The sequence below is a fragment of the Ptychodera flava genome, chromosome 9 (assembly GCF_041260155.1).
Source record: "Ptychodera flava strain L36383 chromosome 9, AS_Pfla_20210202, whole genome shotgun sequence".
Taxonomy (NCBI): Eukaryota; Metazoa; Hemichordata; class Enteropneusta; family Ptychoderidae; genus Ptychodera; species Ptychodera flava.
Genome location: NC_091936.1, coordinates 13637629 through 13650266, shown reverse-complemented (window position 1 = coordinate 13650266; position 12638 = coordinate 13637629). Strand labels below are relative to the sequence as shown.

Below are 12638 nucleotides of genomic sequence, written 5' to 3'. Positions count from 1 at the left end.
GTTGGTATTTATGTATATTTAGGGCCTATAGGCATTGGGTATAGGCAATACAGGGTTGACCATTATAACTTGGGGGTGGATGGTCGAAAAATGGTTAAAATCAGGAAACGGTGACTTATGAAAACAGTTATTCACATGAAGTTGACCGAAAATCCTTGGAAGTTTGGGGGCAAAGAATGCATGCCATGGAAATGCGAATGGACCGTACTGAAAAGAAACGTTAAATTAATTTATGTGAGTATCGCGTTGAGTCGAGTGTGAAACATATGAAATTGAAAGAGGAATTAACAATTTTGCGGATGACAGAAAAAAAAGTTGATTTTTGTACATGTCTTACAGTGAACGGAGTTGGTACTGCAGGCAACGCATACGATACCAGAAACTCTGCCCGTGATTTTCCAGCTGTACCGTATTCACACTGGCATTTCAATGACGATATCTGCGACCGAGATATTGTTAACTACAACAACGCATGGGAGGTCCGCAACTGTCGTCTGCTCGACCTTGTCGATTTGAAGTTGTCCGACAACTACGTACGTGACAGAGTAGTTGACTTTGCCAACGACATGATAAACATCGGTGTGGCTGGTTTCCGCGTGGATTCATGTAAACATATGTGGCCCAGTTACTTGGAAGCCATCTACAACCGATTTAACAATCTGATAACACCTACATTCCCGAGTGGAAGCAGGCCGTTTATCGTACAAGAAGTCATCGATCAGGGTGGAGAGCCAATCAAAGCTACTGATTACACACACCTTGGACGAGTGACTGAGTTCAATTACGGTCTGGAGTTGCGCAACTGCTTCTTGGGTTATAACCAATTGAGATGGTTGGCGAACTCACAGGCGTACGGAATGTTTCCTAGATCGTCGTCGGATGGGAAATGACTGACACTGTACTGTGAGGCCGAAGGCCGAACCTCGGTACTGTATTCTTATACAGAGGTTCGGCCTTCGGCCTCACAGTACAGTGTCACGTCAGTCATTTCCCATCCGACGACGATCTAGGAAACATTCCGTACGCCTGTGGGCGAACTGGGGTGAACCATGGGGTTTACTGCCACGTAACGATGCACTTGCTTTCATCGACAACCATGACAACCAGCGTGGCCATGGAGGAGGCGGTGAAATCCTTACTCACGAACGATCAAAAGAATACAAGATAAGATGGCAGTAGAATTCATGCTGGCACACGATTACGGCATTCCTCGCGTGATGAGCAGCTACTATTTCACGGATACTGAAGCAGGCCCGCCTTCCCATCCAGATGGATCGACCAAAGATGTCGTCTGCTTTGGTGAATGGGTGTGCGAACACCAATGGCGACAGATCGCTGCAATGGTTTGGTTCCGTAGGGCTGCCTTCGGCACTGGAGTTGACAACTGGTGGGATAATGGCGGTAACCAGATAGCTTTCTCTCGTGGTAACAAGGCGTTCATTGCTATAAACGGAGACAGCTGGACTATGAATGCCTCAATCAACACAGGTTTGCCCGATGGCAGCTACTGCAATCTGATTGTGGCCGACTACAACTCTAGTTCAAGATCGTGCACTGACGTACAACAGAACGGCACCCCTCACATCGTTACGGTCTCCGGTAGCCCTACGAGTATGGCGAGAGTGTCCGGCTTTGGCTACGCCGCCTCCCACATAACCGCGTTTTGGAGGTGGGAGGCGGCGTAGCCAAAGCCGGACACTCTCGCCATACTCGTAGGGCTAGGTCTCCGGCAACGGTAATGCTAATATCAATATTCCGAGCAATGGCGACCCGGTTGTCGCTATTCACGTTGAAGCCACTGTTTAAATTCAAATGGAGAAAACTCTGTTCAATCGATGCAAACGCGATAAACATGTTCATGTGCATTCCATTAATAAACAATAATCTGAAGACTTGACAAACTGTCCGTTGTTATATATTTCCTGCATATCATCTAGCCCTGCGTACAGGTCTGTGTCAATCTGATTAAAATCAGATGTAGAGTACGGCGACGTCTCTGTACTTGCGCGGTTTTCTCTTGCTGTCGCCTCTCACTAGCAAGTACAGAGACGTCGCCGTACTCTACATCTGATTTTAATCAGATTGAGGTCTGTGTGTTCGCGGCGTTATAGATATTAGCGTTATGTGGTGGAGGCCGTATAAACGCCGGGAACACACAGACCTGTACGCAGGGCTACACATAATCATTCTTCTGGTTGACGCCACGCAATGAGAAGTACCGAGTTAAAATGGTGAGTGAACGCGGACAGAAGCGAACCATAGCGAACCATAGGTTGGTTGTTTTTTCGTGCGTGTGTGTGTATATATGTGTGTGTGTTTCGTTCGTTTCCGTTGCACTTTCGTTGCTGTGGGACTCTATTCCGAAACTTTCCAAACCACATAGTAGCAGCAAATCTATCTTTTACATGGTACTTGGTGCAGTCAGTCGACGTGTTGGCCGAGATTACCTTTTCGAGCAAAGTATTTGTTACCCCTCTCTGCAACTCATAGCCCAATTGTCTTCTGCTTTTGATATATTTTCAAGAGTTTAAACAGGGTTTTTTGTCCACTCATTTCCCTGTTTTCCTCCAAAATCAGTCGAAGTCATTCGGCGTTTCGCTTGTCAACACAATCTTGATGTCGGCTATATTGATTTGCTTCTGTTGGCAGCTGAATGTCAGTCCGGACCAGAATTCGTTTGTCGACAACAACAGGATACAATGTACACAAAGCATCGTGCTGGCGAGGTCTATACTTTGTATTTCAACACATTTTAGGGAGAAGAATAAGAAAACGCGTGTCTTTCCAGAAGCAATAACGAAAACGTCATTAACTTTAGGGTAGAATGCGCCACGGGGACAGATATTTGGACTTTCAAACTTGAACAATTCTTTTCTGATCTACCACTTGTGGGGTTTATTTTAAAGCTCTTGGTGTAAAAACAAAACTTTACATCGTTTTATTTTTTGAAAATGTTTCTCCCCCCATAGAGTTAAGATGGGGATGGCGGCCATTTTGAATTTCAAATATTGGTAAATCCTGGGTAATTTGTCTTTCTAGTATGGTACCAAAATTTGAATGGCGACCCGCAGTTTTTATTCTTGGTTTTGAAAGAGAATGGTTGAAAGATTACTTGAGAAAATTTGAGCAAAAGTTTAAGTCTTTCACCTTTGAGGCGCATACTACCTTGAAGTATAACAGCTAATAACAGACAAACTGCTCTCATTTAGCAACTTCCAACGCTGAGAACAACAAGCGGATACTGTGGAAATTGGGAGGTTTTAGGCAGTGCATCCCAACAGGAATGCCAGACTTAAATGCAACAGGTAGTTACCGTGTGAACTATATTTACAGTCGTCAAAAATATAGGCATAGGCAACCTAGATCTTGCTCACATAACCGCGTTTTGGTGAGTGGTTTTAATAACCAAGGCAATAAATCAAGATATTGTCATACCCGCAGTAAGCGCCTCGAAGGTGACAGATTTATAACTTTTGCTAAAACTTTCCTGAATAAAACTTTTAACCATTCGCACCAAATAAAGCACAAAAATATTGGAGTTTGGTACTAAAGAAACAGATTACCTGACATATTTGAAATCCAAAATGGCCGCCATTTCTCCATTGACTCATTGCTATGGAAAATATTTTTTTTAACTAAGACGATGAAAGTATAAGAGCATTGAAATGATTTCTCAAAAGTGGTAGACCGGAAAGGTATTTGGAAAATTTGACAGTTCGAATATTTGTCCCCGAGGAGCATTGTATCTTAATATTAGGTATGACATATATATGTACGTTCTACACTTATCACTGTAAATGATAACCCGAATTCTAATTGGTGTATTGATGACGTCATCGTTTTCACATAAACACTGCTAAGTATTATAAACTTGGCATTCTTTCCAAATATACGACTGTTTATCTCGCCACACGACGTTCTTTCTTATAAGCAACTGAACACACTACTTGTCACGGTGCTGCAGTTTACTGGAAATAACTTTGTTTTATTTTAACCATACAATAGACACTGGTGCGCGTAACTGTTTATAGCCTGATTATAAAAGCAACATCGAGAGACTGTGTCCATTTCAGTGACCATAGGGGATTCGATCTCCGATGATGACGATGATGATGATGATGATTAAATATTTAAAAATGAAGATAAATAAAAATATATTTGGACTCAGTAAATTTGTTGTTATTGTTGTTGTTGTTATTGTTGTTGTCGTTGTTGATACTATTTGCAGAAAAGAACAAAGTATGCGCTGCAAATTTCAACACAGCCTAACTATACATGTGCGTTGCAAATTCAATACAGCCTAACTATACATGTGCGTTGCTGCCTAACTATACATGTGCGTTGCAAATTCAATACAGCCTAACATTACCCAAGGGGTGTCACTTCATTGCCACACACTTTTTTTTCAATCGCCAAAAATGCACCTAGCAAGCATCGAAATCGGTAAAATTCGACGTAGGGTCAAAGCACATTGGTCCTTCTCAATCATACTCAAACATTTTTACCTCTTACCGATGAAAAGTCGAGAAATCAGCAGGTTTTCAGCGCATCAGGTCGACTCTTACATTCCAGATTTAAAAGACCGCGCGTTATATTAAGTCACATGGGCGCATTTCAAATCATCATCATCGTCATCATCATCGGAGATCGAATCCCCTACGCGTACAGTGAAAGAATGAGCCGAGGCTCGGAAACTGGTTTTAAAAATAGGAGTTTCGTATTGATTAATATGATTTGTGTATAATGAGTAATTATCACCACTTTACGCTACGTCATATGGAATAATATTCTTATCCATATGAAATTAGGAAATATACTAGTACTTTTTATCGTATAGGTCTGGGTGATAAGTGGTTAGTGTGCCATTCGCTACACATCACAGTGACAGTCATTCCGCTATTCATGGTTATGTGAGGGATGAATGATTGCTGATCGATTTGACAACAGGCTAGAATCTAGTTGAAGGTGCTTTCGAAAAAAATTCATTCTCGATGTATTCCACAGACCTTTACTCTACCGTGATTTGGATGTGTCTGAAGCTGATTTGTAGTTCGTTTCTTGTAGGGCCTCTACTGAATTAATAAAAGAAAATCTCGACATGCGTTTTTGCCTCTGAAAAAAGTTAACTTGCCAAATTCCTCGGATCATGTTTTGCTCACACAACTCGCAGTTTGCCAGAGTACAGTACACCGTTGTGAATAATTGAACCGCCCTGTATGACAACACGGGTTCGCTCCCAACAATCGCCGTCATTCTGCGAGTCCTCTGCGCAGGTGTCAACCGTGACCGATGCCCTTGCCAGACAACCCGGATGTAGCGACATATACGAACGACCAATCTCGTTTGGCGTACTGTAGGACCAGTAGTCTTCCTCGCCGATTTTCTTCGGCAGCAACTTAATCCAGTCAATGGCATGCATTGGATGATGGGTCACCTGACTCATAAGATACTCCCCACGGGGCACTGGCCCACTGTAATGCGTGTCATCTTTGATGCTATTGGCCATGGTGCAGCAATGGGACGAGCCAGTCGGGCTACAAAATATGGGAGGTACACACAAAAAAAATCATATGCATTTTTCTTGTATGCAAATAGCATGGGCTAAGTTTGCCGTGGCGTTTCAATTCTGGCAAAGTTACTTGATTTTCGAAGTCAGTATAATTAATGACTTGAAACTCTGTGATCTGACATTTTTTTCTCGATTAGCATAAATGTACAATCTATAAACAAGGCATGGATTTTTCGAGACAATGAATGTTAATCAAACCTACACAGAACCTCTAATGCTTTTTCCTCATTGCTTTTTTCAAAAATCCTCCACATACCACAGGGTACACAGGCTTGTTGTTTATTTGTGTTTGTTTGTTTGTTTGTTTGTGTGTATGTTTGTGTTTGTTTATTTGTTATTTTTAATAAAATAACAGCGAAAAGCTGTTTTGTTAATATTTGTCAATAAAGAGCAGTTTATTTGTTTATTTGTTTGTTTGTTTATTTATTTATTTATTTGTTTGCTTGTTTGTTGATACGTATTTCCGATGGTTAGGGTTAGGGTTAGGCTTAAGTTAGGGTTAGGGTTAGGGTTAGGGTTAGGGTTAAGTTAGGGTTAGGGTTAGGCTTATTCACTCCCTCTATATATGGAGACAAGGGGAGCAAGTGGGATTCCAACTTCGTATTTTCAAGTCAAGAAAAACACACCAAATAAATGCCGGACAATTGAAATATTGGGTTTGTGGCAGCATCATGTCCTGTACTTACCACACCTATGCTCCCCTTGTCTCCATATATAGTGGGAGTGAATAAGCCTAACCCTAACTCTAACCCTAACTTAAGCCTAACCCTAACCCTAACCCTAACCCTAACTTAAGCCTAACCTAACCCTAACCATCGGAAAAACGTATCAACTGTTGTGTTGTTGTTGTTAATGTTTCAACAAACAAACAAACAAATAAATAAATAAATAAATAAATAAACAAATAAACAAATAAACTGCTCTTTATTGACAAATATTAACAAAACAGCTTTTCGCTGTTATTTATTAAAAATAACAAATAAACAAACACAAACATACACACAAACAAACAAACAAACAAACACAAATAAACAACAAGCCTGTGTACCCTGTGCACACACCCTATATTATCACTATGACATAATTTCGCATATTAGCGTGATGGAGAGATTTCAAAGGTACTTCTCACCTATCACACGCCAAACACCCGCTGTCTCGATTAAACACACATTGGGTATAGCTGACTGATCCATCTTCTGATAGCTTTGGATTCACATCAGCCACTCTTTTCAGAAAGTCACCGCAACAGCTGGGAATGCTGGGCCTATGATATGAAGCATACATAACAATGTGGTGTTATTCTATGTAGGCTTGATGAGTATAAACAAGTTTTGCTGCTTAGAATCGTGGAAATAATCCAGTGCTGAATTAGTCTGGTTCCCCGCCCCATTTCTACCACTGGCTGCGCTGCTCAAGTAAAGTTGCTTTGGCTTATAACCAGAGTACGATCATAGATGTTTTTCATTCAATTTCGACAAAGAATACTTGGTTCTGCAAACGAGATCTGAGCTCAAAGATAGCTCTGTGTGGGAAATAACTTTAATGCAATCACTGCGCTCGTTACTATTGACCAATTACAGCCATGCTTGCAATAGCCCTACCTTACCTATTTTCGTGAGCAGCGCAGCCAGCGGTAGAAATGGGCAGGGGACGCGACTGCTGAAGTTATATCATAGGGAACCCAGACATCTGGTTGTTGTTGTTGTTTGTATTGTTGTTTATGTGATGTTGTTGTTGTTGACCAATAAAATTCGACGAACATAACTGTTGTGTTGTTGTTGTTAATGTTTCAAACGTAACGTAGATGTCATAAGAAACGCTACAAGGACACTACCATTACTTGGCCCGATACAACTCTCTGCTAACGTACGCTCAAGTGCAGTGTATGAAGAGAGTGCACGTCAGCAGAGAGTTGTATCGGGCCAAGTAATGGTAGTGTCCTTGTAGCGTTTCTTATGACATCTACGTTACGTTTGAAACATTAGGAACAACAACACAACAGTTATGTTCGTCGAATTTTATTGGTCAACAACAACAATAACAACAACAACAACACGACTAATAAACATAAACAACAATATACAAACAACAACCAGATGTCGGGCCAAGTAATGATAGTGTTCTTGTAGAGTTTCTTATGACATCTACGTTATGTTTGAAACATTAACAACAACACAACAGTTATGTTCGTCGAATTTCATTGGTCAACAACAACAACACATTAACAACAATACAAACAACAACAACAACCAGATGTGTGGGTTCCCTATGGTTATATCACGCGAGCAAAGGCCGGATGTACCGTGTCGATACAGAACAATGGTTTGCACTGACTCTGTCCTGACTTTATTGGGTGTAGTATAAAGAAAAATTCCGATTGTCTCTAATCGTCGCTTTGGCTAGGTGATTATGTTAGGTCCTAAAGGGGGCACCATGTCAATATTTGGTGTGCTTGCAAAACAACCGTGGAACCAAACATAACATTCCAGAATGAGAACGAAACGATTACTGAGGGACCGTGATTAGGCCTATACTACGATCAGTTGCACCTATCACAGTTACTCTACCCTGATGTTTACTCACTGACGTAGTGCTCCACTTTATCCTTATTTTAGCTCACGTGTGTAAACACGTGGGCTATTGTCATAGCGATGTCTGTCTGTCTGTCCGAATGTGTGTGTGTGTGTGTGTGTTGGTGTGTGTGTGTGTCTGTCTGTCTGTCTGTCTGTCTGTTTACACGATAACTCAAAAACGCCTGAACGAATTCAAGTCAGATTTGGTACACAGGTACCATGTGCTACTTGCAAGAACTGATTAGATTTTAGTTAGTGTGGCTTGCATATTAATGAAGTTATGCAATATCGTTTTTTTTCCATACAATGGTTTCCCTATGGAGACGGTAATGACAGTGTAGACATATATCAAGAAATACTGCACAAAATTTCATGAAACTTGTCACAGATGACAATCTAAGAACATTATGATGATACTGTGAGTGTCATGTCAATTATCTTCTCATTTGCATATTTAATGAACTTTTGTTATTAGTGAGATAACTCTGACATTCCTGCACCAAACTTTATGATACTTGCAACAAATATTGATCTGATATATATCTAATTATACTTAGAAGCATTAGGCAGTGTCAAGTTAATAAATAGCTCATTTGCATATTTTATGAAGGTTTGTAATTAGTCATATAACTCCGATATAACTTCACCAAATGTGATGAAATCTGCTGCAGATACTTATCCGACTGATATCTAACTGTAGTGTAAAGCATTAAGTAGTGTGAAATTAATTAAGGGTTCATTTGCATATTTAATGAACTTTGTAATTAGGTATATAACTCTGAAATTACGGCACCCAAGTCAGTGAAATTGGGTACAGATATTGTTTTGATAAATATCTAATAGTACTGAGAAGCATTTGGCAGTGTCAAGTTAACAAATAGGTCATTTGCATATTTTATGAAGTTTAGTAATTAGTGATATAACTGCAAAATAACTGCACCAAATGTGATGAAATCTGCTGCAGATACTGATCCGACTGATATCTAACTGTAGTGTAAAGCATTAAGTAGTGTGAAATTAATTAAGGGTTCATTTGCATATTTAATGAACTTTGTAATTAGTGATATTACTCCAAAATTACAGCGTTAAATTTGATGAAACTTGCTACAGATGTGGATCTGATAAATATCCAATTGTACTGAGAAGCATTGAGCAGTGTCAATTTAATAATTAGCTCATTTGCATATTCCATGAAGTCTTATAATTAGTCATATAACTCCGAAATAACTGCATCAAATGTGATGAAAACTGCTGCACATACTGATACGACAGATATCTTACTGTGTTGTAAAGCATTTAGTAGTATAAAGTTAATTAAGGGCTTATCTGCATATTTAATTAACTTTGTAATTAGGTATATAACTCTGAAATTTCGGCACTAAAATTTGGTGAAACGTGCTACAGATATTGATTTGATAAATATTTAATTGTGCTATGAATCATTGAACAGTGTCAAGTTAATGTAGGGTTTATTTGCATATTTAATGAACTTTGTAATAAGTGACATTACTCTAAAATTACTGCATTAAATAAAATAAACGTGCTACAAACATTGATCTGATGGATATCTAATTGTCTCATAAAGCATTGAGCAGTGTCAAGTTAATTGACAGCTCATTTGCATATTAAAAAGTTTTGTAATTAGTGATTAAACTCTGAGAGTACTGTGCGAAGTTTAAAAAAGCCTGCTACATATAGTGATAACATATATCTCATTGTTCTGTGAAGCGTACTACTATTAATTAACCTGTTGTAAAACACGTGAGCATATTCAGTTCATATCTTATTTTATTTAACTGTTCTGGTCGTCAATTATATCTTCTATTTTAAGCGAGGAAGCAATCCTTTCACGCCTTGTCACAAAAGTAGTATTCGTATTTAAATTTTTACTCCGACCATTGGACAATACAAAAAACATACATTGGGAAACGGATCTTTTTTCTACCATTTACATGGACTGTTTCTTGAAATGTGCGTTTTAGATATTATACCATACTCGGTAATGTGTTCCTATCGAATTCACACTTTAAAGCCCCAGTGACTGTAACTCTTGAAATTTGTTGACCTCCCGGTTCTCTCTGAATTCTACCCTCTGAAGGGGTATGGGTTTTTACTGAATACAAAAGAAACAGAACATACAATGTCACAGTTGAAAATATTCAGCCAAATGCATTACATTGGACTACTCTGTGCAGTTTATGTGAAGATTTCAGTTCAGATATGCACCGTATCCATGGTTTTTGCTTTTCCACATGGGGCTGCGATTTAATGAGTGAGCACACATTAATCGCAGTGTAATCTCTATCAAAATTGCGTATTCAGTTTCAGCCTGTAGTTAATCACAATTATTCTCACACCGCTAGTGGGGCTTTAAAAACTCTGTTTTTCGACAAAATATTTTGGCCTCTGTTCTCTATCATTGTGAAGCTATAGTCTCCAAATGACTTTATGCAAGAGAAAATCTCGAGGAATTTTCAAAGAACAAATTTCAGTACCCCAACTTCATTTTGTGAATCCAGAAACGGATATAACATATAATCACCCTTCGTTTTCCTCTTCACTGTCCTTGTTATCGGAACGACTACAAGCCTTCACGGTCACTGCTTGCGAAAACACAATCACTGAAATGTACAACCACAGGGATCCAACGAGCGCCATCTTTGAAGAGGTGACTGGAAAATCAAATGACAAATTCACTGTCAGAAGAAAAAAGAAGAAGATGGAGACCTTCTTGAGTTCTGCACCTGTAACGATAACACAAAATGTATCGTTGACTAATGTTCCGCCCCTCCCCTTCCCAACTTTCAAGGTTGCGTTTCAGAGCTTTAAGAATGATCATAAACGCTCTAAACCAAACTTTTTAAGTACAGAGGTCTGTCCAAGTGCCTAGTCCCTGCTATGGTCTCAGAGGACGCTACGGGTTCGCCTTGGAAAATTCTACAAATACAATCAAACATCGATGGTATTCCGTCAAAGGTCATCGGCTCGTTGCGAAGGCCTTATGGCATGAATGGCCACGTAGGGGAACCGGTACGCACGACTGCTACGTGCCGATGGTCAGTCTTCGTCTCCGTAGTTTTGACACGGGTATCAAAACTAAACAGATTCTGAAGTGTCAATCCTCCACTGAGGGACCGTGGTTAAACGAGTCGTACCTCAAAACCTGGCCTTGACCACGGGACCCTATCATATATCTGGACGCTTACCATTTAGCTCTCCATTGTAGTTTGGACGAATGTTTTCAGCTAATTTCTGATTGACTGGTGACAGCATATAAGTCAGAAAACTTACCTAGGAATGTAGCGATACACTTCTTTTACAAAGGCTACGGACACTTTCTGAATATGAACACCAGTACACCCCAAGTGTTTACGACAAGTTTCTAAATTGTTTATTTCAAAGAATAGACAAAGGCCGTGTAACATCCTGTTTACTATCTGAGGCATCCTCTGTGTACACACGCAGCGGATTATCGACTTATATGGTCTGCCCTATATGGTTGGAATCTGGCCTCGTCCTGCGCATCACAGTTCCCGAGAGCGTTGCGTCACGTCGGCGTACACCACGGCAGAAGCGTTTTTTAGTGAAAAAACGAGGATCTCGGTGATATCGTGTGAAAGGCACAGACCCTTCGAAACGGACGGCAAACAGCGAGAAGCAACGAATTGGAGAAAATACAGTTGTCTACGATAAAGGCATTTGTAAAAGACGAAGTGAACTTTACTTGTTACCATGCTCCTCGGTGACAGGGACCTAAACACTTCGCATCAAAACTAGCGTTACACAGCTTCTTCCAAAACCACATCGTCTCGGGAACTAAATCGTCCCACGCCGCTTTGTCCCAAGGATATACACGTACCAAAACAACTTCGCCCAAAGTACGTACACGTCCCATCAAAAGCAGCATGGGTCGGCTGTTATTCTGTGAAATAGTGAAATGTCGAAATAGCGAAATGAAGAAATAAACAAACAAACAAAGAAACAAAGAAATTTAGATGGATAGAGAGAGGGGGAGAGAAATGAATCGGACAAACAGTACAGTAAATTTTAGGGCCGGTCAAAATATAACAGATTCAACGGGGTCTCACTATGTATGCCACGCAAACTAAGGGTAACCCTTGGGGTCGAAGGAATACGTTAAAAGGTCAGAAATTTCTCGTAACCTTGCCAGCTAACCATGATGAAATTGAATAAACGCCATCTCTGACAAAGAAATGTAATTTAAGGGTACAGCCTGGTTTACCCTGCTACATTACAGTTGCCCCATGAGGGTTACAAAGGGTGAGACAAACAAAATGAAATTCTGAGTCATAACAGAATATAGACTCACCCTATAATCAGCATCCAATCATATAGCATTGTTTAATTTGGATGATGGGTATTGTCAAAACGGTTATGGAACGTAAGTCAATGAAAATATGTATTTCTGTGTTAATAAAGGATGAATTCATAACAGTTCAGTTTATTGCTTGGGAAAGGAGAGCACATGGATCACC

At 40.0% G+C, this 12638-nt stretch overlaps 1 protein-coding gene and 1 pseudogene across 3 annotated transcripts; one reads left to right on the top strand and one right to left on the bottom strand.

Annotated features, from left to right (window-relative positions):
* The first annotated feature begins 299 nt into the window (after positions 1-299).
* LOC139141090 (alpha-amylase-like) lies at positions 300-1923 on the top strand (annotated as a pseudogene).
* A 2036-nt stretch (positions 1924-3959) lies between these two features.
* Positions 3960-11593, bottom strand: LOC139140056 (uncharacterized). 3 transcript variants are annotated; one of them, XM_070709060.1, is made up of 4 exons: positions 11434-11593; positions 10685-10814; positions 6699-6833; positions 3960-5534 (listed from the first exon to the last, which is right to left on the bottom strand). In XM_070709060.1, the coding sequence occupies exons 2-4, from the start codon at positions 10798-10800 to the stop codon at positions 5156-5158; spliced, it is 630 nt and encodes a 209-aa protein (XP_070565161.1). In that variant the 5' UTR covers positions 10801-10814; positions 11434-11593; the 3' UTR covers positions 3960-5155. The 3 variants fall into 3 exon arrangements, with proteins under 3 accessions (XP_070565161.1, XP_070565162.1, XP_070565163.1); XM_070709061.1 differs by having other exon boundaries at positions 10685-10886; positions 11434-11556; XM_070709062.1 differs by having other exon boundaries at positions 10685-10838; positions 11434-11552.
* Positions 11594-12638: the final 1045 nt, after the last annotated feature.